The 23,294-nt window shown below is 53.8% G+C and overlaps 2 protein-coding genes across 8 annotated transcripts; one reads left to right on the forward strand and one right to left on the reverse strand.

The window, feature by feature from the left end:
- Positions 1 to 781: 781 nt before the first annotated feature.
- On the reverse strand, positions 782 to 3,489 carry RPL8 (ribosomal protein L8). Its single transcript, XM_019973666.2, has 6 exons — positions 3,354 to 3,489; positions 2,984 to 3,130; positions 2,760 to 2,901; positions 2,325 to 2,543; positions 1,204 to 1,319; positions 782 to 975 (listed from the first exon to the last, which is right to left on the reverse strand). The coding sequence occupies exons 2-6, from the start codon at positions 3,119 to 3,121 to the stop codon at positions 817 to 819; spliced, it is 774 nt and encodes a 257-aa protein (XP_019829225.1). The 5' UTR covers positions 3,122 to 3,130; positions 3,354 to 3,489; the 3' UTR covers positions 782 to 816.
- Positions 3,490 to 11,664: 8,175 nt separating this feature from the next.
- On the forward strand, positions 11,665 to 21,148 carry ZNF7 (zinc finger protein 7). Of its 7 annotated transcripts, none has more exons than XR_002182235.2 (7): positions 11,677 to 11,793; positions 12,264 to 12,315; positions 13,176 to 13,220; positions 13,698 to 13,824; positions 15,515 to 15,631; positions 16,901 to 20,357; positions 20,603 to 21,148. XR_002182235.2 is itself a non-coding variant. In XM_019973581.2 (7 exons), the coding sequence occupies exons 2-7, from the start codon at positions 12,292 to 12,294 to the stop codon at positions 18,883 to 18,885; spliced, it is 1,860 nt and encodes a 619-aa protein (XP_019829140.1). In that variant the 5' UTR covers positions 11,678 to 11,793; positions 12,264 to 12,291; the 3' UTR covers positions 18,886 to 21,148. The 7 variants fall into 7 exon arrangements, 5 of the variants coding, with proteins under 5 accessions (XP_070659133.1, XP_019829139.1, XP_019829138.1 ...); XR_002182236.2 differs by having other exon boundaries at positions 16,901 to 20,115; XM_019973581.2 differs by having other exon boundaries at positions 11,678 to 11,793; positions 16,901 to 18,442; positions 18,881 to 21,148.
- Positions 21,149 to 23,294: the final 2,146 nt, after the last annotated feature.

The following is a 23,294-nucleotide window of genomic DNA, read 5'->3' on the forward strand; positions in this document are numbered from 1 at the left end:
AGGCATGGACCATGAGAACACGGAGCCGCCTGGAACCAGTGACACCGTTACCGAGGGGCCCTGCCGCACAGCATCCCAAGACAGCCAAGATGACCAGCTGCTGTGTGCCACTTAGGAAGGTGGCTGACAGTGCCCTCCACCCAGGCTACTGAGGGGATCCTTCCTCAGCCAGCCACCCACCACCCACCCTTACTGTGCCCTTACCATTACCTTACCCGTCTGCTTACCAGTCCCTCCTGTGGTCAGTTACCCACAGTGGCTTGCAGCTCTTGCTTTCACACCAGCTCACAAGCAGATCCACCGGGGGCAGGGCACTCTAGCTGGCCTGTGGAAGCACGTGGTCCTGTCACTTATGGGCCCCCAACCCACATTGGTGCCCAAGCCAGCATGGCCCTATCAGCTTTGACCAGTCTATCATTTAAGTTCCAGACAAGGTGCAGGTGAGCTATGACAAAAAAGGAAGCCCGTCTGGTCCTTCCACTGCAGGACAGAACACCCTGGCCCTCAGCCTGTGGCACCAGGGGCACCACTCACACCCAGTAGCACCCAGACCCTCAAGACAAGTTGAAGGTAATAAACAGGAGACATGGAGGTTACATTCCTTGCGAGTGGGATTCTCTGCTGTATGTGTTGGGGGCGGGGGGGTGGGTGCGATTTACAAGAGGCAAGGTGTGAAGCAACCCAGCAGCCTCACCCCCCAAAGCCTCCACTGTTCCCTGGTGCACAGGGCACTCCTCGGAGAGGGGACCCTTCCCTCTGAAACCAGAAACACACAGCTCAGTTGTGAAAAGAAACAAGCTTTATTGAGCCACAGCCCTAGTTCTCCTTCTCCTGCACAGTCTTAGTTCCCCGGAGACGGCCTGTCCGGCGGGCAGCAATGAGACCCACTTTCCGGCCAGCAGGGGCGTCTCTGCGAATAGTAGAGGGTTTGCCGATGTGCTGGTGGTTGCCACCTCCGAAGGGATGCTCGACAGGCTGCAGGAAGAAGGAGGTGATGGTGAGGTGAGGCTGACCCTCATCTACCTCAGGAGGGCTTGGGAACCGGCAGATTCAACCCGGCCTGTGCTTACAAACTATCAGCTACCTCAAACCACAGATCTCCCACCATCAAGAGGAGACACTCCAGGAAGGAACTTGTCCACCCAGTCTCACAGGCCTCATACACTGAATACTGACCCCACTGTCCACTTCCGGGCTACTTACGTTCATGGCCACACCCCGCACCCGTGGCCAGCAGTTCCTCTTTGCCTTATACTTGTGGTAGGCACGGCCGGCCTTCAGAATGGGCTTGTCAATGCGGCCACCTCCAGCCACCACACCTGTTGGAGACCAGGAGACTCAGGGAGATGTATCACCCACCCCACCCAGCGCTGGGGGACACTCCCCTCAGGCAGAGCGTCCCCTGGTGTGTCCTTGCCAGTGCCCCACCACCAGGTGTCGTTCAGGATCACATGATCCCAGGAGCCTCAAAAATGCCTGGAAACCATCACCAAGCAGTAAATCCTGCAACAGCCTGTCAGCTAGGGCTTCCCCAGTGGCTCAGACAGTAAAGAATCTGTCTGCAATGCAGTATACCCAAGTTCAATCCCTGGGTTGGGAAGAAGCCCTGGAAAAGGGAATGGCAACCCACTCCAGTATTCTTGCCTGGAGAATTCCATGGACAGAGGAAATCCCATGGGATTGCAAAGAGTCAGACACGACTAAGCGACTAACACACACAGCCTGTTGGCTGATAGTTTCTTCAGCTACAGGGTAGCTAAACCAGGGCTTTACTCACATCGTCTGGAATGCCCACCTTGAGCCACAGCTTTTCAGAAGCCCTCCCCTTTGCAGGGTCTGGCACTAGGCTCCTCCCCACCCCAAAGAGGACAGCTGACCTGGCCCACCACTTCTCTGCCATTGTTCTGCTTATTCTGTGAGCACACCCTCAAGAGCCTCCCCCAAGCAGGACTGGATTTGCCACACGGATTCAAAGACGTTGTCAAACAGCCAACAAACTTGAGTACATGCATTTCAACACACTTTGTGGCTTTAACTAGGTGGCCCACAAAAACAAAGATCACCTAAATCCAGGTTATCCCAGAGTGCAACTAAGCCTGCCTTTACTTTAAGTCCAGCACGTTGAACCCACTCTCATTCAACACCCAACCAGGAGTTAAACAGGCACTACTTGCACTCACTTAACAAGTATCCCGAATTAGACCACATATTGTGCTCAAGCTTAAAAAGCTCCCTGAGTGAAGCAGACAGCTGGGTTCCTGGCCCGTCTGGCTGCGGGCTGTCCACAGGAGATCCACAGCATACAACCGCTGCCTTCCACTCACCGACCACAGCTCTGTTGGCAGAGGAGATGACCTTTTTGGAGCCCGAAGGCAGCTTCACTCGCGTCTTCTTTGTCTCAGGGTTGTGGGAGATGACTGTGGCATAGTTTCCAGAGGCTCTTGCCAGCTTGCCTCGGTCACCAGGCTTCTCCTCCAGACAACACACGATGGTGCCCTCAGGCATGGTGCCCACCGGGAGCACGTTGCCGATGTTGAGCTGGGCTGCAAGAGAAAGGTGGTATGTCCTCACCACTGCTTGCCAAAACCAAGGCCAGCCTCCTCCCACAGCTCTCTGAGCACTCACCGGGACGCCTGGCCAAGCAGGTGTCCCCAAGTGAAGACTGCAGCCTTAACGTTCCTGCCTGGACCCAAGCTGTAAACCGCCAGGCCCCGCAAGTCCCTCCCCATCAAGACCTTTCACCTCGGCGCGGAGCTCACCCTTCTTGCCGCAGTACACAAACTGGCCGGTGTGGATGCCCTCAGCAGCGATGAACAGCTCTGTCCGCTTCTTAAAACGGTACGGATCCCGGAAAACCACTTTGGCAAGGGGCGCTCCGCGGCCCGGGTCGTGGATGATGTCCTGCGGGTCGAGGCAGCGTGAGCGGCTTGGGGGTCCCGCTGGGCGCCCCGCGCCCCAACCCGTCCCGGCCCACGCCCCGAACCTTCACGATGCCCTTGATATATCCGTGTCGCTCGGCGAAATCCACGGCGCGTAGGCGCGCGGCGCCTTTTCTGTGCTTCACATGTGCGCGGAACACGGAGCCGGCGCCCTTCCTCTGCCCACGAATCACGCGGCCCATGGCGGCGATCTGAAGGAAGCTCACAGTCAGCAGCCGTTCGGCCCTGGCATCCCCACCACCGGGCTTCAGGGGCCCCGCTCCCTTGGCTCCTCCTCCCGCCCTCAGGATCCTCCGTGTCCCCAGCCCCAGCCGTACGCCCCCGGCGCTTTTTCCAGAGTCAGCTAGGGTCCCTAGCGGAGCCTAGAACGACGGAGGGCGCCGGATGGCTCCGGATAGCACCAACACGTCCTACCTGGTGCAGAGCGCGGCCCAAAGAGGGGACACGGCCCTAGAGAGCCGCCTTATCTTCCGGGGTGGGGCCGAGAGCCCGTAACCTTCCGGCCAAGGGCCGCCGCCGCCGCAATGCACACCGGGACTTGTAGTTCTATGGAGGTCGCCCGTAGCTCCTCCCGCGCTCCCGGCCTTCTACGCAAGCGCACTGAGTTAGACCGGCCGGCGCTGCACCTAAGACCCGGCGCGGGTCTAGCGGCGAGGCTGCTCTCTAGCAGAGGGGCCGCGGATTGGGTGGGCAAGGCTACCCGGCAGGGAGTCTCCAGCAAGATACATCTTTCTTTCTTTCGGAGAGGGGTCTCCTGGAGAAGTGGGAGGAGTCCTTCCAGAGAAGGTCCCTGGAGTTAGCAAAAGAGGAGGTGGAACCCCTGAATGATAACAGAATAGGCGCAGACGGGGAGAGTTTAGTGATCAAGACCTTGGGTGTGCAGATTAGGCCTGAAGGGGGAGACCCGGCGAGGTAGGGAGAGAGGGAGGGCAGGGGTCTCACGGAGCAGAGGGGCTTGTGCTCGGGACTCCGGGGTGATGTTTTTGCTCCAGTGTGGCCTCGCAGGGGTGGATGCCAGGGAGACATCGGAAGATGACAGGAGCGGGAAGGAAGTGGCCATGTGGCCACGTTCTGAAGCCACGAGGGAGCAGAGGGGACTGTGCATGAGGCCCAGTTAAGAGACAACCGGCTGGGCGTGTCAAGGAGAGCCCACCAGGGGGCAGCACTTCCCACAGCAGGGCCAGAGCTGAGGGGGCACCTGGATCTCCTTGGGGCAGGTTGAGGGGTTTTGAGGTCAGCTCCTCAAAGGACCAGAAGGTCAGAGGGATGGAAGTGGGGACAGTGCTTGGACTTGTGTGCTGTGGGGTCCCTGGGATGGAGTATGGGGGAGGGGAGGGGCGGGACACACGGCCCTGCACTCTCCCTTTGACCCTAAACTGGCTTCCCAAGCTGTGGATGCAGCCAGAATAAGGCTGACCAAACCCACTCCAGGCTTGTGTCCAGGCTTTCACCACAGTCTGGGTACGACAGAGGTAGCAGTGCAAGCCCAGGAGCCAGGGCGTGTCTGGTGGCTGTGAGCCCCCACTGGGGGCCATGGGCCCAGGGAAGCCTGAGACCTGCTGTTTCAGGGGTGGTGCTCATGTGGACTCCTCCCTAAGGCCTACCTTGAGGCACATGTGTAGACTCAAGGAAGGGCAGCTGATGGTGGGGCTTGGAAGGTGCACACCCCTGCCTCATGCTTGGTGCATCTATGCAGAGATGGTAGTACTGGCTGGCGAACCTCCCACAGTCCGAGATCTGTGCCTCAGCTCCCCTCACTGGTCTGAATGTCGGCTTCCACATGAGGCAACTGAGCCTGATATACAGCCAGGTCTCTGCAGATCCGGACCATTCAGGGTGGTGAGGACAGCCTCCCTGGGCATGGGGATCTCAGATCTTCAGGAGGGGCCCAACTGCCTTTGTCCCCAGATGAGGCACTCCCCACACAGTGCCATTGCTCACACTGGTCAGCCGGGGTGCCCTCTAATACCACCGAGTTCCACTTCCTTTAAAAGTTGTTCTTCTCACACCTACACACATGAGTAATTTGGAATAAACTCGAGTAACCATGCCCCTCTTCTTTTTCAGCTATGCTCCCCACGCTAGCATCTTTGGCAAACAGAACCCTATACTCCTGCTGTCTTTGATGGGAACAATAATACTACCTATCATAAGATCATTGTGAGGGTTAGATGAGTGAATACGCATGAAGAATATAAAGTAAGCCTACAAAAATCACCAGGGCTGTAGAAGTTAGAGGGGCCAAGCTCAGGCACAGACGGGAGAGGTGGCCTGAGAGAGTGACCAGGGGGAGCAAAGGGAGCCTTCAAGCTGGGCAGGATCAGCTTGTTGACAAGAGTTGTGCATGCTGAAGGTGTTTTTATCTCCTGTTTGTGTATTCTACTTCTAAAAATGGGTTTTTTTTTTAAGTGTGCATGGGGGACTTCCCTGGTCCAGTGGATGGGACTCTACATATCCACTGCAGGGGGCAGGGTTCAATCCCTGGTCTCGGAACTAGGAGTTCTCATGGCACAACTAAAGAGCCCACATGCCTCAAGGAAGATGGAAGAGCCTGCATGCCACAACTAAGACCCAGTGCAGCCAAATAAATAAATATTAGAAGAAAAATTAAAAAACATTCTCTGAAAGACCCACCTACAGTGATGAATGCTGGCCTGAGGTGCAGACAGGCCGTTGCCTCTGAGCTGTGTCAGGTAGTGGGCTCTCTGGCTTCAGAGCTCCTGCAACCCCCCAGCAGAGCCCCACCACCACCACCACCACCCTGACACACACACACCACTCAGTGATCATCTGGCCCCACACTGCAGGCCAGTCCAGCCGCTGTGATTTTATCTGCATTTGGGGGCCTCCTGGGGGCCTCTTGGACGTTTAGGGGTTGTGTATGGGGCCTTCTTAACTTACTTGTCCCTTTCCGTGGACAAATAGCTCTTCTGTTCACTCCACCCTTTCCTGTGTCTGCCCACGTGCTCTGTGTTGTATATCTGGAAACTGTCTCATCCACTCTCCTAATTTGTTGTTCTACAGAAAAACTGAATATTCTGGAGTTGTCCAGCAAACACTCACAATAGAGCCTTTATACTTTCACTTTGAGTTAATTGATGCTCATTAACATAAGCATAATGGGGATTTTCTTCTGATTTTGAAAAAATATTAATGACTTCCCTGATGATCCAAGGGCTAAGACTGTCTGCTCCCAATGCAGGGGCCTGCGTTCGATCCCAGGTCAGGGAACTAGATCCCACATACTGCAACTAAGACCTGGCCCAGCCAAATATATATATATATATATAAATATATTAAAGTGAAAGTGAAGTCGCTCAGTTGTGTCCAACTCTTAGCAACCCCATGGACTGCAGCCCACCAGGCTCCTCTGTCCATGGGATTTTCCAGGCAAGAATACTGGAGTGGAGTGCCATTGCCTATTAGCAAATCTCTGAAGTACTTGCAAAATGTGGTCTTGTCACTAATAAGCTAAGAATGTACTTAAAGAGGTACCCTTTTCCCAAAGTGCATTTTTAGCCCTGACATTTTTTTTCCAACTTTTTAAAGCATGGTAAAATACACATAATATTTGCCATCTTAGTCATTTATAAGTATGCAGTTTAGCGGTATTGGGCTTCCCTTGTGGCTCAGGTGGTAAAGAATCCACCTGTAATGTGGGAGACCTGGGTTCAATCCCTGGGATGGAAAGATCCCCTGGAGAAGGGAAAGGCTATCCATACCAGTATTCTGGCCTGGAGAACTTCATGGACTATATAGTCCATGGGGTTACAAAGAGTCAGACATGACTGCATGATTTTCACTTTCACTTTTGGTGGTATTAGGGTTAGGGTTAGGGTTAGGAGATGGGCCCCTGGGCTGGACACCTGGTGTTTGTCAACTGGAGTAAAATTCAAGCTTTGTTCTCACCCTGACACTTCAAGGACAAAGCTAGTGGCAAAAACTGAGCTCTGTTAAAGCAATGAGATGACCACTCCTGAGGTTAAGGAAGACTTCTCTGTCTGCACTTGCACAGGAAGGCTTCATGGGTGTCGAAAAGCAAGGGAGCCCCACCCCATTACAAGTGTGGACATGCACCCACAGGCCTCTGCCTTGGGATTCATCTTAGGAAAAAGTTGTGCACACATATTGGGGAGGATCCAAGGACAGTCAGATGTGAAGAAAGAAACAAAATAATTGGCCAAATGGAAACAAAGACCCCAAACACCAGGAGAGATAAGAAAGCCTTCCTAAGTGATCAACGCAAAGAAACAGAGGAAAACAATAGAATTGGAAAGATTAGAGATCTCATCAATTAGAGATATGAAGGGAACATTTCATGCAAAGATGGACACAATAAAGGACAGAAATGGTATGGACCTAACAGAAGCAGATGATATTAAGAAGAGGTGCAAGAATACACAGAACTATACAAAAAAGATATTCATGACCCAGATAACCATGATGGTGTGATCATTCACCTAAAGCCAGACATCTTGGAGTGCAAAGTCAAGTGGGCCTTAGGAAGCGTCACTATGAACAATGCTAGTAGAGGTGATGGAATTCCACTTGAGCTATTTCAAATCCTAAAAGATGATGCTGCGAAAGTGCTGCACTCAATATGCCTGCAAATTTGGAAAACTCAGCAGTGGCCACAGTACTGGAAAAGGTCAATTTTCATTCCAATCCCAAAGAGAGGCAAAGCCAAAGAATGTTCAAACTACTGCACAATTGCACTCATCTCACACGCTAGCAAAGTAATGCTCAAAATTCTCCAAGCTAGGCCTCAACAGTACATGAACCGAGAACTTCCAGATGTTCAAGCTGGATTTAGAAAAGGCGAGGAACCACAGATCAAACTGCCAACATCCACTGGATCAGAGAAAAAGCAAGAGAATTCCAGAAAACCATCTACTTCTGCTTCATTGACTAAAGCCTTCGACTGTGTGGATCACAACAAACTGTGAAAAATTCTTCAAGACATAGGAATACCAGACCACCTTACTTGTCTCCTGAGAAACTTGTATGCAGGTCAAGAAGCAAAAGTTAGAACTGGATGTGGAACAACAGACTGGTTCAAAGTTGGGAAAGGAGTACATCAAGGCTGTATATTGTCACCTTGCTTATTTAACTTATATGCAGGGTTCAGTTCAGTTCAGTCACTCAGTCGTGTCCGACTCCTTGCGACCCCATGAACCGCAGCACGCCAGGCCTCCCTGTCCATCACCAACTCCTGGAGTTTACCCAAACTCATGTCCATTGAGTTGGTGATGCCATCCAACCATCTCATCTTCTGCCGTCCCCTTCTCCACCCACCCTCAGTCTTTCCCAGCATGAGGGTCTTTTCAAATGAGTCAACTCTTCGCATCAGATGGCCAAAGTATTGGAGTTTCAGCTTCAACATCAGTCCTTCCAATGAACACCCAGGACTGATCTCCTTTAGGATGGACTGGTTGGATCTCCTTGCAGTCCAAGGGACTCTCAAGAGTCTTCTCCAACACCACAGTTCAAAAGCATCCATTCTTTGGCGCTCAGCTTTCTTTATGGCCCAACTCTCACGTCCATACATGACCACTGTATGTATGGAACCATAGCCTTGACTAGACAGACCTTTGTTGACAAAGTGATGTCTCTGCTTTTTAATATGCTGTCTAGGTTGGTCATAACTTTCCTTCCAAGGAGTAAGCGTCTTTTAATTTCATGGCTGCAGTCACCATCTGCAGTGATTTGGGAGCCCAGAAAAATAAAGTCTGACACTGTTTCCACTGTTTCCCCATCTATTTGCCATGATGTGATGGGACCGGATGCCATGATCTTAGTTTTCTGAATGTTGAGCTTTAAGCCAACTTTTTCACTCTCCACTTTCACTTTCATCAAGAGGCTCTTTAGTTCTTCTTAACTTTCTGCCATAAGGGTGGTGTCATCTGCATATCTGAGGTTATTGATATTTCTCCCAGCAATCTTGATTCCAGCTTGTGCTTCATCCAGCCCAGCGTTTCTCATGATGTCCTCTGCATATAAGTTAAATAAGCAGGGTGACAATATACAGCCTTGACATACTCCTTTTCCTATTTGGAAACAGTCTGTTGTTCCATGTCCAGTTCTAACCATTGCTTCCTGACCTGCATACAGGTTTCTCAAGAGGCAGGTTGGGTGGTCTGGTATTCCCATCTCTTTCAGAATTTTCCACAGTTTATTGTGATCCACATAGTCAATAAAGCAGAAATAGATGTTTTTCTGGAACGCTTTTGCTTTTTCTGACATCTTACCATCCCTGATTAAAACAGAATCCACATACATTTTAACTCACCAGGAGATTCCTGAGTGTTCGGGGATAGTGACAGCCTTCAGCAGCTCTGTCCCACTTCACTGAAAGTGTTATTTCCCTGTGCCATCTACTAGACTACAGAAAGTGGCCTTGGAAACACATCTCTTTAAAAATATATATACATATCTGTCCACACATTTTGTGGGATCTGAATTCCCCAATCAGGAAGTGAATCTGTGCGCTCAGCAGTGACAATGTGGAGAACTAATGACTGGATTGCCAGGGAATTCTCAAAGATAATTTAATTATTTATCGATTGATTTTTGGCTGTGCTGGGTCTTCGTTGCTTTTGCGTGGGCTTTCTTTAGTTGCAGCAAGCACTCTCTAGGCATGTGGGCTTCAACAGTTCTTGTACCCCAGGTTCAGTGACTGTGGCACACAGGCTTAGTTGTTCTGAGGCATGTGGAATCCTCCCAGACCAGGGATCAAACCTGTGTCCCCTCCCATCCACTGCACCAACAGGGAAGTCCTCGAAAATAACTTTCAAGCATGGCTTTTCCCCTGGGAACACTTACAGCTCAGAATCCTAATCCCAGGCTGGAAATAGCCACAAAGTGATTTGGGTTTGCCCAGAGAAGAGGCACTGTGACCATTTGGGGACCATGCAGGCCCCTGGCTGTTAACAGTCTGTTTGCTCAGTGGGTCTAAGGCTCAGTGAGGATTATGGAATGCAGGTGTGGAGGCCCTGGAATGGCCTGCAGTGGACAGACACAGTCTCCTTCACCCTGCATCCAGGTAGCACCCTCAGAACCCTGGTCCCCACACCTCCCACACTGCCCAGGTGTCTGCTGGGTGGACACTCTGGGCCAGACTCTTGTGGCAGCTGAGGTGGTTCTGTCATCAGTCTGAAGATCCCAGTGTCAGCCCTGGCTCCCCTTCTTGCTCCCTGGGTCAGCCTCACGTTGAGTAGAAGTGCTCCCCTGATCTTGAGTAGGAGTACTCCCCTCCTTGAGGGGCTAGGCTGGGGCCCAGGTTTGCCAAGACCTCCTGGCTCAAGATGGTGCAGTGTGATGACACTCCAGCAGAAGGGGGACCCAGTAGGTCAGGACACCAGTGAGCTCAGGGTGCCTGAGTACTTGGCTAGGGGTTAGGGTTAAGAAGCAGGTATACACCCAGTCCTTTCCCATTCCCCATTTCTTCATCTATTCATCTTTTGCACAGATGCTTTCAGAGTTATGAGGGAGGATGTGGCGATGGGAGAGCTGAGAATTGTTCAACATCTGGAGGCGTGGGGTGGGAGACCCAGACTACACCCCGCAGGCACCCAGGGAAAAGAGCTGGTTCCTCTGAGCATTCTAGGTTTTCCCTTCCACCTCCCCTAGGAGTCCGTCCAGGAACTGACTCTGTCCACCTCCTTCCTTGGGCTTGCGCCCATTCACCAGGGCTTTGCCAGGGACCCCAGGGTTTGGATCATCAATGAGGCTGGTGTCAGGGCCCTCCCCTCAACCTTGCCGCTCCAGGGCTGTCCAGCGTGAGAAGTTCCAAGGGCCCGGACCACACGGGAAGCTGTGGCCTCGGAATACACGCGCAGCATCCTCCCCAAAGCTGAGGGAGCTGGGCTGCCGAAGGGGAGGCTCCTGCTGAATCCCAAAGAAGTTGGGGTGCCCTCCCCTTACACACAGGACGGCGTGGGTATGGGAGAACACCCAGAACAAGCTGCCCCAGGAGCCAGACAAAGCTGGGTTGGGAGAGGGCACGGCGAGGAGCAGCCTTGACCTGACACCCGGGCGCGCCGCCCTTCGCCTGAGGGCCCACCACCTCAAGTCTCTCGGTGGGTCCTAGGTTGTCCCGCTGCCTCGAGCCCCGCGACGCAGCCAGGGACGCCAGCCAGACGTCCAGGTTGACGTCTGCCCTGGGCCTCTCCTTCTGGTGGTCCTCACCCTTTCTGCAGCCCTCACAGCCTCATCTCTGGGCTGTCGGTGCCCCTCCACACTCTGCGGTGCCCGTGGCCCGAGACATCTCCACACCAAGGACAGGAACACCTACTCTCTCCACAGGGCTCCTTTGCACCCCATCTGGCCGCTCGCCCCCGTACTCCACTGGGCACAGCTGGGGCAGCGGCGTCTCTGTAGTCCTGGAGCCTGGAACAGGCCCAGCAGGCGCGTTCTGCCCGGCAGCAGCCCGCACACAGAACCCAATGCGGGGTCCAGCGGCCCAGACTGTGACCAGAGGTGCGCGGGGCCGGCCCGGGCGACCCTCAGGTCGCTATCCTCCGGTTTCGTCCGGGTCTACTCCCCGCCTCCAAGCCACACAGCAGCGAGCTCGAGCCCTCGCTTTCCCCCGGCCCCAGCCCCGCTCTCCTTGAACTGTGACCCCGCCTTTTACCGGATTCTGCCCCGCCCGCTCCGGGCTCTGTCGGTTCCCAAGCTACCTGGCCCCGCCCCGTCTCCGGCTTCCTAGGTTGGGGACTGGCTGGGAACCACCGAGTCGGCTGAGCCTCCGAACCGCCCAGAGCAACCGGAAGTCTGCGGGGCGAGCGGTCGCGAGCGACCGAGGCCCGTTTCCGGCGTCGTCGCGCTGCTAGAGTCTCCGGCTGGCCCCAGGAGGGTGAGTCGGTGCTGAGGGCGTAGATTAGCGTCGGGGCGGCCCAAGTTCTCCTCCCCCGCTTGGTCTAAGAGGTCTCCTACCGGCCCCCTCGTCCTCCCGCCTCCGATGAGGCGGGCTCCGCGCTCCCCCGGCCTCTCCGCTGGGAAGCGCTGGTGGAGCGGGCGGCTCTGAGAGCCCGTCTGCGCCGGGTAGGGCGGTGGTCGAGCCTTGTCCGTCTTGGCCGGGAAGAAGCGGGAGGGGTCATCCCACAGATCCGGCCTCGCGGCAGCCTCGTAACCTCCCCTTCGAGTCTAGGGATGCTCCAGCCTGCATACCCATCATCTCCCTCGGGGGCACTCTTTTACCCTTTCTCACTGCTCCTTCAAGACCTAGACTTCATGAAGGTGGCCAAAAGGGCTATGTCTTGCGATCGTAGGCTGTGTATTTTCTCTTAATTCTGGCTGCTACTTAGAGCCTGTACTTCTCTACAGGGACCCAGGATCCAGCACCGGGAGGCACATGCCTGCTGCTGGCCAGGCCCAGGTGGGGAACCGCTTGACAGTGGTCACTGCAGTCTGAATCAGCTCATGGCCTAAAGCTTCTTCCCTCAAGCCGCTTTTGGAGTCAGACTCTCCCCTAGGAAGTCTACTTCTCTATCTGACCTCCCAGGGGGATGCCCGGAGAGGGGTCAGGTTTTTGTACAAGGGTTGGGGTGTAGTCAGGTGTCCCCTCCTCTTTTCCCTGCAGTCCATCCTTCTGGTTCCTGTCTACTCCAGCCGCCCGTCACACCATGACTCATCTTGCTGCCTGAGATCTTGCCCTACTGGCTCATTCAGCCCTAGTCCTTCCTGCCTCGGAGGGTCCTTCTTGCCTCTGGCCCTTGCACACTCTGTTCCTGCTGCCTACGAGTTCCCTCCCCACCCCGATTAGCACCGAGTTAGCACCTGGGGAAGTGACCCATCAGACTAAGTCAGAGTTTCCTAGTTTAAATGCTTTCTGAGTCCCTTGTACTTGTGCTGTCATCACAGTTGTAATTTTGGTTTGTTTGCATGGTCAGTTAACTCTTTACCCCACTAGGCTGCTCCAAGGAGGTAGAGAATAGAGTGCGCTATTCACTACCACATCCCTATTGCCTAGCCAAGCACGTGGTACACATGGCAACTACCCATTACATGTTTGTGGAGTAATTCTTCCATGTCACACTCTCTGAAAGACGAATGAAGCTTCGGAGGGCAGATACTGTAGTGCTACAGCCATTTTGGCCCCACCACAAGTCCCTGCCAGAGAACACTTGGAGTTGGAAGTAAAAGATTGGAGGACGTGGTGCCCCCTCGATTAGTCTGGAAGTGAGAGGTTGGGGCCTCCAGGATCGTGACCTCTGACTCTTTGGTAACCGCCAACAGGTCTCTCAGCCAGGACACGTGGATTCCCACCCACCGAGCCTCATGGTAGGAGTCTGACTTCCCCTGTTCCCTCCCTTGTCTTGTGAGGCCCCTACCTGCTCCTCTGGGCACCCACCGTGCCCAATGGGCCTGGACCTAGACCCTCGGCCTCTTGCTGACCCCTTGCCAGTCTCGGGTGTGTCCAAGGTAGTGAGCAAACCCTGCTCAGATTGGGCCTGCCTGAGGCTCTTGGGGGAGGGTTGTAGATCCCCATGACCTGGGTCCCTCCCTCTCCTCCATACTGTCCCTCCCCTTGATTTTATTTTATATTTTGGCTACACTGCACAGCTTGCAGGATCTTACTTTCCTGACCAGGGATTGAGCCTGTGCCCCCTACAGTGGGAGCAGAGTCCTGACCACAAGACAGCCAGGGAATTCCTTCCTCCCCTCGATTTTAAAACCAAAGGGGCCTGGTGACTGTCTCACTCAACCTTGTGGTCTGTGTGCTTGAGACAGCCAGGAGACTGGTGTGTGTCCTTTCAGGAGGCTGTGACATTTGGTGATGTGGCCGTGCACTTCTCGCGGGAGGAATGGCAGTGTCTGGACCCTGGCCAGAGGGCTCTCTACAAGGAGGTGATGCTTGAGAACCACAGCAGTGTGGCTGGACTAGGTGAGGCTTTATTTGGACACCCCTAGCCCTTCCATCATCGGTCAGCACCCACCTATTTTGGCCTCTGCTAGAGGCTGCAGATCTGGAGGCCATGTGTTCGAGCCCTCATGAGCTAGGCAGGGGCTTGGGACTGTGAGTCCTTGTGGGTCAGAAGCTGACCCCAGGAGGAGTCTTGGTGAGCCAAGCAGGCTCCCAGGTTTGCATACGTCATGTGATTCAGTGCTCACAGGGTAGGTGGACTTTCTGCCTGAGTGGGTAGAAATACAATCCAAACTTGAAATGGCTTAAACAGCTACTCAGATTTTCAATTTTTCTAGTGTGTACTTATTCAGAACACTCTTCATTTTTAATGTCTGTTATGTTTGTATTTGTTTCCCTTATTTATTTTTGCAGCATTTTTTCACTGTGTTGACCGTGATTGATACTGACTGCCATGAGACTGTTGTTTCATCTTTCAGAGACCCAGCTTGTGGGTTTTGGGGGGCAGGAGGGGCAGGGCGCTCCGTCACTGAGTCTTTCCGCCTTTCTTCCTTCTTCCCTTTTAATTTATTGGGTCTGCTGTGTTGTTTCTTTCCTTCATACCTTTTGGCTGTGCTCACAGTGTAGGTGGACTTTCTGCCTGAGTGAATAGAAATAGAATCCAAACTTGAAATAGCTTGAACAGCTACTCAATCAGATTTCTTACTGTTTCTTGAGCTTAGTATTTACCTGTTCTGTGTTTACCATTCTTGTTTCTAGTTGGTGTATTTAAAAACATGAAATTTTATGCGTAAATATCACTTCAGCTGCATCCTACGAATTGTAACTCACAGTAAATACAGTTGCCACTTTCTCACTCATCACATAGTTTCTGGATAGTCGTAGTTTTGAGCCACCCATTGTGGTTGCTGTTGTGTCCAGCTGCACTTGGGTCAGGTGCAGGCTGTGGTGGTGTTTCATGGCCTTTGCCTGACCCCCTTTCTGGCTGCCCAGGGACGTTTCTCTGTGAGCCGCACACGTGTGCTTGGCGGGAACCTATTTCCTGTCGAGTGTGGGGTCCTGCTGTCACCTGAGCCTTTGACCTTCTCTGCCTGCTGCCTTCTCCACCCCATGGCTGAACACCTGAGGAGTGCTCTAGCCAGAGGGCTTGACTGGCCCTTGGGTGGGCTGGGAGCACTTCACATGGCTGCCCCACAGCATGGGGGCTACTGGCCCCAGAAGGCAGGTGCCAGGGGGTGCCTGCCGGTCTCCAGCCCTCTGCTGAGGCCCTGGGCTCTGTGTGAGGACTTGAGACTGGGGCTGCTGGCTGATGATTGGGCTTCACACCTTCTGATTTAAAATCCATTTTGTTGGTTGATTTGTTGTTGTATTGTTTCTTAAGCAACCGTACCTCTTGGAGCATCCCTGAAGGGACTGAGGGAAGTGCTGGCTGTGCCTGCTTCTCTCCCCGTGGGGGATAGCTGGCCTGTGTTCTGCAGACTTGGGTGACAGGACTCCCTGGCGATCCTGGCCCTGTCTCCATCTGCAGCAGGGCCAGACAGGGAGTCCACTCGCTCCTCTCTGTCCAGCCTCAGGAGGCAGCAGGTCTGGACAGGAGGCCCCTATGCTCCAGTAGCCCCCAACCCTTCACTCCTGGGGACCAGGGAGAACTGAGCCCCGAGCTGCACTCCCAGCCACAATGATACCGTCTCCTCCTCTGCTGCCCCCACAGCAGGATTCCTGGTCTTCAAGCCTGAGCTGATCTCCCGGCTAGAACAGGGGCAGGATCCATGGGTCCTTGACCTGCAAGGAGCAGAGGGGAGAGAGGAAGCCAGGACCACCCGGACAGGTGAGGCTTCTGGGCACAGGAGGGATTCAGGGTCCTCATGCCCGGCAAGGGCTCAGGTGGGAAGCTGGAGGGGGACCCCAGAGGCTATCCATGCAGCTTTGCTGAGCTGGCTGGGTATGCTGTGGGGTGGGCCTAGAGGCGTAGGCCAGTCATGGGGCAGCCTCAGGAGAGACTAAACTACAGAAAAGCAAGGGCATAGAACTCCTGTGCATTATAGCAAGACAGTTTGTTTTTGAACCACATTTTGTTAGTTTGAATTTTACTAATATTCATATTAAGCAAAGGCACACGTGTGACTCTGAGCAGCTGTTCACCTGCCACTGCCATGCTCCCTCCAGAGTTTCATGGGGTCTGGGTGACCCAGCCTCTCAGATGAAGTTCCAGGGCTGTGTTGGTGTCCTGAAGCTGCTGTAACAAAGCACATAGACTGGAGGCTTACCACAGCCGAGATGTACTGTTCCTTAGTTGTGGGGACCACATGTCCAGGATCAAGTCACAAGCAGTGTTGTGTCCCTCTGAAACCTGTAGGGGAGGATCCTCCCTGCCTATTCCAGTTTCTGGTGGCCCCAGGTATTCCTTGGCTGGTGGCCACATCCCTCCATCCCTCCATGTGGAGGGCAAGCAGGGAGGTGGGCCCTCTGGAAACCCCCAGGAAGGAGGCGTCAGCGTAGCCCAGTGTAGTCACTGTGGCCACCTGGAAGCTGAGGGGCAGGGCAGCAAGGGATGGACGCAGCAGTGTGAGTCAGAGGGCAGGACTGGCAGCGGCTGGAGAGAACCCTGCCCGGTGGACAGCTGAGGCCCACCTCTCTCGGACTCACCCATGCGCCCCTTGGCAGCTCTTGTGCCTCATTTTTCTCAGTACATAACATCCCTCTGTTCAGTTTTCAGCCCCTCTTTCCTCCTTACTCTACTTCCTCTCACAGGCACCCTAACCCTGCCTCTTATCCTCCACCCTTTTGGGCTCACTTTGCCTCTTTGTGGGTTTTTCCTCATACTCATTCCCTGTGAGATGACCTTTTCTCCATGTAGGAGAGTGGCTCTTTGGAGTCTTCCAGGTATATAGTAACTGAATGAATGCATTAAGCATGAACAGAACCAGATTTTGACCACTGTCAAAAGGCATTGACTTCTCATTGCATCTTTCCAAATGCTCAGTACAGCCTGTCCTGGGAGGGGGCTCAGTCCCAGGGGTGGTATGCACCCCCAACCCCCAGTCTCCTTTCTCTGAGCACAGGGGATTAGCAGCAATTTGCTTCCTGTTCATTTCAGATTCTACAGTTGGGACTGATGGTGAGCAGGACATGGACAGTTTTAAATCAGAATCCGGGGGGGTCATGGTCAAAACCTTGCCCCAGAACTTTCCTCAGAGTCCTGGCTTTGGAAACACCTCAGATCCTGAAGTCTGTTCACAGAGACAGCCAACCTCCCTCTTCCATAAAAACTTCTTGAACATGGGGACCATGGGTCCCAGGAAGGCCTTCACCGAGGACGAGTTCCAGGGTCATGGTGAGTGGGGAAGCAGTGGCCGCCTGGGTTGTCAGCCTGATCAAAGTCAGTGGTCCTTCGGAAGGTGCGATGTATGTGGCAGGAGTCTGCGATCTCCTTCAGATGCTGCTCTACACCAGGAAGTGAATACCCAGCAGAAACCCAACAGATGCCAAGAGTGCCAAAAACAGTTATCCGATTGCTTCCAGGGGAGACCTCTGAGTACCTTTCCTGGAGAGAAACCATATGAGTGTAGGGAGTGTGGGAAGGTCTTCAGGTTGTGCTCACAGCTTACTCAGCATCAGAGGATCCACACTGGAGAGAAGCCGTTTAAGTGCACCGACTGTGGGAAGGCCTTTCGCCTGAGCTCAAAACTTATTCAGCATCAAAGGATTCACACTGGGGAGAAGCCCTACAGGTGTGAAGAATGTGGAAAAGCCTTTGGGCAGAGCTCCAGCCTCATCCATCATCAGAGGGTCCACACGGGAGAGAGGCCCTATGGCTGCCGGGAGTGCGGGAAGGCCTTCAGCCAGCAGTCTCAGCTGGCCAGGCACCAGAGGACCCACACGGGAGAGCGGCCCTACCCGTGCCGGGAGTGCGGCAAGGCCTTCAGCCAGAGCTCAACCCTAGCTCAGCACCAGCGGATGCACGCTGCAGAGAAGCTTGAGCTCCCGAGAACCCCGGAGAGTCCCAGCCTGGGTGCACGTCAGAGGATGCATGTTCCTGAGAAGCCATTTAAGTGTGACGAGTGTGGGAAGGCTTTCCGGTGGGTCTCCCGCCTGAGTCAGCATCAACTGACACACACTGGAGAGAAACCTTATAAATGCAACAAGTGTTCAAAAGCCTTTGGTTGCAGTTCACGACTTATTCGCCACCAGAGAACTCACACTGGAGAAAAACCGTTTAAGTGCGATGAGTGTGGGAAGGGCTTTGTCCAGGGCTCACACCTCATTCAGCATCAGAGAATTCATACCGGGGAGAAGCCGTACGAGTGCAGTGACTGCGGGAAGGCCTTTAGCCAGAGCTCGAGCCTCATTTACCATCAGAGGATTCATAAGGGGGAGAAGCCCTACGAGTGCCTCGAATGTGGAAAAGCCTTCAGCATGAGCACACAGCTCACAATACACCAGAGGGTGCACACGGGCGAGAGGCCATATAAGTGCAGTGAGTGTGGGAAGGCCTTCAGCCAGAATTCCACCCTTTTCCAGCACCAGATTATCCATGCCGGGGTGAAGCCCTATGGATGCAGCGAGTGCGGGAAGGCCTTCAGCCGGAGCTCATACCTGATCGAGCACCAGAGGATCCACACTCGTGCCCAGTGGTACCGTGAGTACGGGAGCACCCTGGAGGCTTCCACCCACACGAGTCGTAGGAGAGTTAATACTGTAAAGAAACTTCACAAATGTAATGAATGTGAGAAAATATTCAGGTGGCGGTCGCATCTCATTATCCACCAGAGAATTCACACTGGAGAGAAACCTTACAAATGTAATGAATGTGACAAAGCTTTTAATAGGAGCTCAAGGCTTACTCAGCATCAGAAAATTCACATGGGCTAGACCACTTACCTTTACAAATGTGTATAAATGTGAATAAACCTACAGCCTTAATTTATTTGACATGGGATCTTTTACACTGAAGATCTAGAAAACTGGGGAAGATTCAGAATTGCTCTCTTAGGGAGTGCTGAGATTCCTACGTGGTGTATGTTTCTGCTGGCACGTTTGACCTTATCTCCTCCAATAAAGCTCGTGTCTCCATCAGGGTGACACGTGTAGCATTTGAGCTCTCAGAGGGATGACCCTGGACCTTGCGGACGAGGCGTGAGACGAGCCCTGGCAGCCCCACCGGCTGAGGGGGTGGAAGAAGTCACCCAGGACGCCTTCCTTAGGCCCCAGGTACCAGACTGGCTTATGCAGCAAGGATGTGTTTGTGCAGGGCTGCTGGGGGGGTGCCTGGGCTCCCCTTCTGCTCTCCTCAGCGGATATGCCTCGCAGAGCAGCCCTTCTCTTTGGGGAGGTGCTGGGTCCATGCAGGCACGCCAGGAGCAGCACCCAGGCCTGGGGACAGTGTCCCTGGCCTGCCGTAAGTCCAAAACCCAGTGGCCTCCCCGAGCATTGTCTTAACAGTGGTTACAAGAATGAAAGAGCAGCCCCGAGGACGCCACCAGAGGCGTACCCTCAAAACACCAGCCACACGGACCACCAGAACTGGAAGGTCTGCAGGCAGACGCGTGAGCTGGTGCCTTTGCATAGGCCGATGGGTGCTGGAGACGCCTGCTCACCAGGATCAGCATGGGGGTGTGGCCTCAACGGGCCCCACAGGTCCCAGGGCAGAGGGCCCATGGGTGCCAGTGAGCAAGCCCACTCTGCTGGCATCACCTCCTGCTCAGGTTTTCTCTGCCAGCACAGCCCGGCTTGGGTCAAGTGGTCAGAGTATGTGGCCATCTTGTCACCAGCGGAAGGAACGTGCAGGGAACATCGCTGCTCTGGTTGACTGACAGGCTGGGCTGCAGAGCGGCTCCTGGAGCAGCTCAAGGCCTGCGAGCTGCAGGATGAGGCTGACATGCAGCGGTAGTTCCCGCATGGCCCAGGGCCCTGGGCTGTGCAGGGGGACTCAGGATGAGGAGTGTCACCAGCTGCTACCCAGGACCACCCCGAGACCTGGCAATCTTTGGCACCACTGACGATAATCACAGGGCAAAGGGCTGTCTTCCATGGAGGGGCCATGTCTCTCGTGTCCAACAGGTGACCCTGAGGTCACTTGAGGGTTTATTGCAACAGGACTTGGTGGGTCACATCACACGGGTTGTGTTAAGCCCAGGTTCACCTTGTGTGATGTAGCCCAGAAGCAGCCTGTGGTTTTCTCTCCGAGAACAAGTGCCAGCCGTTCCAGGTGCCTGGAGAGGTTGGGACAGCAGAGTCCAGGATGTTCTCAGCAAGTAGACGGGACTCAACCCCCCAGCAGCTCAGCCTGATTGGCTGCTTCCCTGGCACAAGGTGTGTAGGTCGCAGCGCTGTCTTGGGACAGGATTGCCCCACCTGCAACTTCGGTGTGCTCCTGCCCTGGGTGGGGCACCATGCAGTGTGCATCTGCAGCAGCTGTAACCCCCCGCTTCACCCACAACTTGTGTCTGCAAGTCAGTGCAAGACGGCAGGGACCTCTACAGACACCAGAGGTTACGTCCCCACCTCAGCTGCTGTGCTGAACCAGGTGGTCACTGCCTTCAGAGCCTGGCAAGGTGGGCACCTCTAAGTGGGCCATATCTTAGGCCTTTTGAGCCACCTAACAGTGGGACAAGATCAAGGTCCTGGGTGGACATGCCACACCCCCACCCTCTGCTGGTGCTAAGAAAGTGGTTTGTCATCGGATGGGCCCTCCCCACAAGGGAGTCCTCCTGGCCACTTCCTGGTAATGACGTGCAAAGGGGTGCAGGGCCTCTGGACTCCAGGGTCTGCACCACAGGATGCTTGTCTTTCCTGACAGCACTTGCAGGCCAGCCAAAAAGGGCCCAAGGACCCAGCCTTAAACACACTCTAGCACCTGGACTCGGAATCAACATGGTCCTGTTGGGGCTGGCCCACTGTGTGCCCCGTGGGCCAAATGCAGGCCTGTGCCCACGTCTGTGAAGCCTGGTGATCAGCCTGAGGACGCTGGCCTGGGACCTCCACAAAACCTGAGCTGGAGTCAGTCTGTAAATGCATGCAGGTCTGAGAAATGTAATCACAGACAGCCAAGGAGGCTTCGCCAATGCAGCAGCTGCTTCTGATCTGACAGCCTCCTGGTTTTGCTTCCTGGCCGGTCGGCAGGGCTCCTGACCACGTGGGCTTGGTGCTGCTCACAATCCATGTGTGCTTGAATCACCTTCAGAATCTTCATGTCCCCGTTTACCTTGTAACAGGCCTAAGAACTAAGAATGGTTTTTACATTTTTAAATGGTTGGAGGCGGGTGGGGAAAGACTATTTTGTGACATTTGAGAATTATATTGAAATCAGATTTCAGTGTGACCAAATAAAGGTTCTTGGAACACAGCTGGCCCTTTGCTTGCAGGGTGCCTCTGACCGCGTGGCAGTCCTGCCTCCAGCCTTTGAGGTATTATTTTTCCTCTGTTCTTATGTTTTGTTCACTTAAATGTCCCAGGATAACCAAAAATTCAATAGAAATAAATCTTAAGCCCTACATTCCAGCCTAGAATACTGGCTGCAGAAGCATTGGGTGAGGAGTCTCCTTGGCTGCATCCACATGAAAAAAGTTTGTGGTATTTGTGTGTCACCTGACGACGTTGCATTCAAACTGCTGCTGCCTGGGTTTCAGATCCCAGAGCACGGAGAAGTGTCTTTCTTTCTTCTCTGTGTGCGCTGGGAGGAGAGGAGAGGGCTGCCTGCCAGGTGTGGGAGTTCTGGACTATTCTATCCTACTTCCAAGCTGTATTTCCCAGTTGGGGTTTCAGGAACAGTAAACTCATTTTAAGAATTTCTGGGAATTTCTTGGCACTCCAGTGGTCAGGACTCAGCTTTCCCCTAGATCCCACAAGATGCCCAGCATGGCCAAAGAGAATTTCTAGAATGCTCATAGAATAGATTTAAAATACTTGGGATTTCTTTCTCTTTTGGAGACAAATTAAACTCATAATTTTGACCTGAAATTTGTCTTCATTATCAGATAAGCTTTATGATACTTTGAGCATTCTGGAAGCTTCACTAATAAACTGGGGTGTCTGTGCAGAGCCCAGTGGGTTTTCACATTCGTGTGTCCCTTTGTGGATGTGGCTTGCACTCAGAGCCCAGGAGAAGTTTGTTGAATGAATGCTGTGTTTGAGGTACACCAGGCTTTGAGGTGAAGCTTTAGAGGCCCACAGATAAGAGAAAATGCTCCAGCGCCAAGTTCCCACAGAGGTCTACTTAAGGTCAAACATCTGCTCTCTGCAAGGTCTTATTCTTGTCTGGGGACATGGGGGCAGGGCTAGCTCTGCAGTCTGAGGGAGCCCTACAGGCGTGCAGGGAGGTGCAGCATTTAAAGTCACCCTCACCCCACCTGGTTTTGCAAGGCCCTGGAAGTGAGAATGGTTTTTCTGGTTTTGGCTGTGCTGGGTCACAGTGGTGGCACACAGGATCTTTTAGTTATGGCATGCAGGATTTGATCCCCGACCTGGGATTAAACCTGGGGCCCCTGCATTGGGAGTGTGGAGTCTTAGACACTGGACAACCAGGGAAGTCCTAAGAATGGGTTTTAAATGGTTGAAACAAATTTTGTGATGTGAAATTAAAATTTAGTGTCCACAGGACATTTTATTGGAATATAATCATGCACATTGGTTTCATTGTTTTCTCTGGCTGTTCTGAGCTACAGTGGCAGAGCTGATAGAATCATGACCTGAAAGGCTAAAATATCCTCTAGCTGTTTAGAGAAAAGGTCACCACACCCAATGCAGGTGAGGAGGGCCACCTCTGCTAGCCTCCAAGCCTGTGCCCCACAGCTGGAGGGACCTTCTTCAGCTGGATCATCTCTATGTCCCCACACACAGTAAGGCCAGAGGCTGTGCATGGTCTCGAGGCTGGTGGCCTCATTACCTGGCTCCGTTCAGCGCCAGGAGCCAGCAATCCCAGGAACAGCCTGCTGCCCATCGTCTGCTTCTCACGAAAACCTCTCTCTCTGTACAGTGATGCCTGTGTCACTGTTTGCCCGTGTGCGCCTCCTTGAGACAAGCACGAAGGCTCACAAGTGGACAACCTGGGGCTGGCAGTATTAGAACTGTCAAGAGCTCATTGGAGGCCAAGGCCAGGGGTCGACATAGTCAGGGCCCACCGCATCCAGCTTCCGAGGATGGAGGTCAATGTTCTGGTCCAGGCGTTCCTGACCAGTGACTTAAAAGGCACAGATGGTGCCTTCTGGGGATGAGGGAGAGAAGCAGGTGAGCAAGCAGAGCTCTGCACCCCCAGTTAGCAGCCTGGACCCCTCAAGGGTGGAGATGACAGCACGTATAGACATGGAGCCTCAGAGGGGCCCAGACCCACTGAGTCTGCTGACCCTCCAGGGCCTGGGGAGGGGATGAGCAAGGTGGACACACTCACGTGGCTAGCTGGGAGACAGGGGGCTACCCCGGCCAGGAGCACGGCAACAAAGGCCTCTGTGGCCTGGCAGGCAAAAGGGTGTGCAAACCCTAGTCCTGAGGCGTGG

This window comes from Bos indicus, chromosome 14, assembly GCF_029378745.1.
Source record: "Bos indicus isolate NIAB-ARS_2022 breed Sahiwal x Tharparkar chromosome 14, NIAB-ARS_B.indTharparkar_mat_pri_1.0, whole genome shotgun sequence".
NCBI lineage: Eukaryota > Metazoa > Chordata > Mammalia > Artiodactyla > Bovidae > Bos > Bos indicus.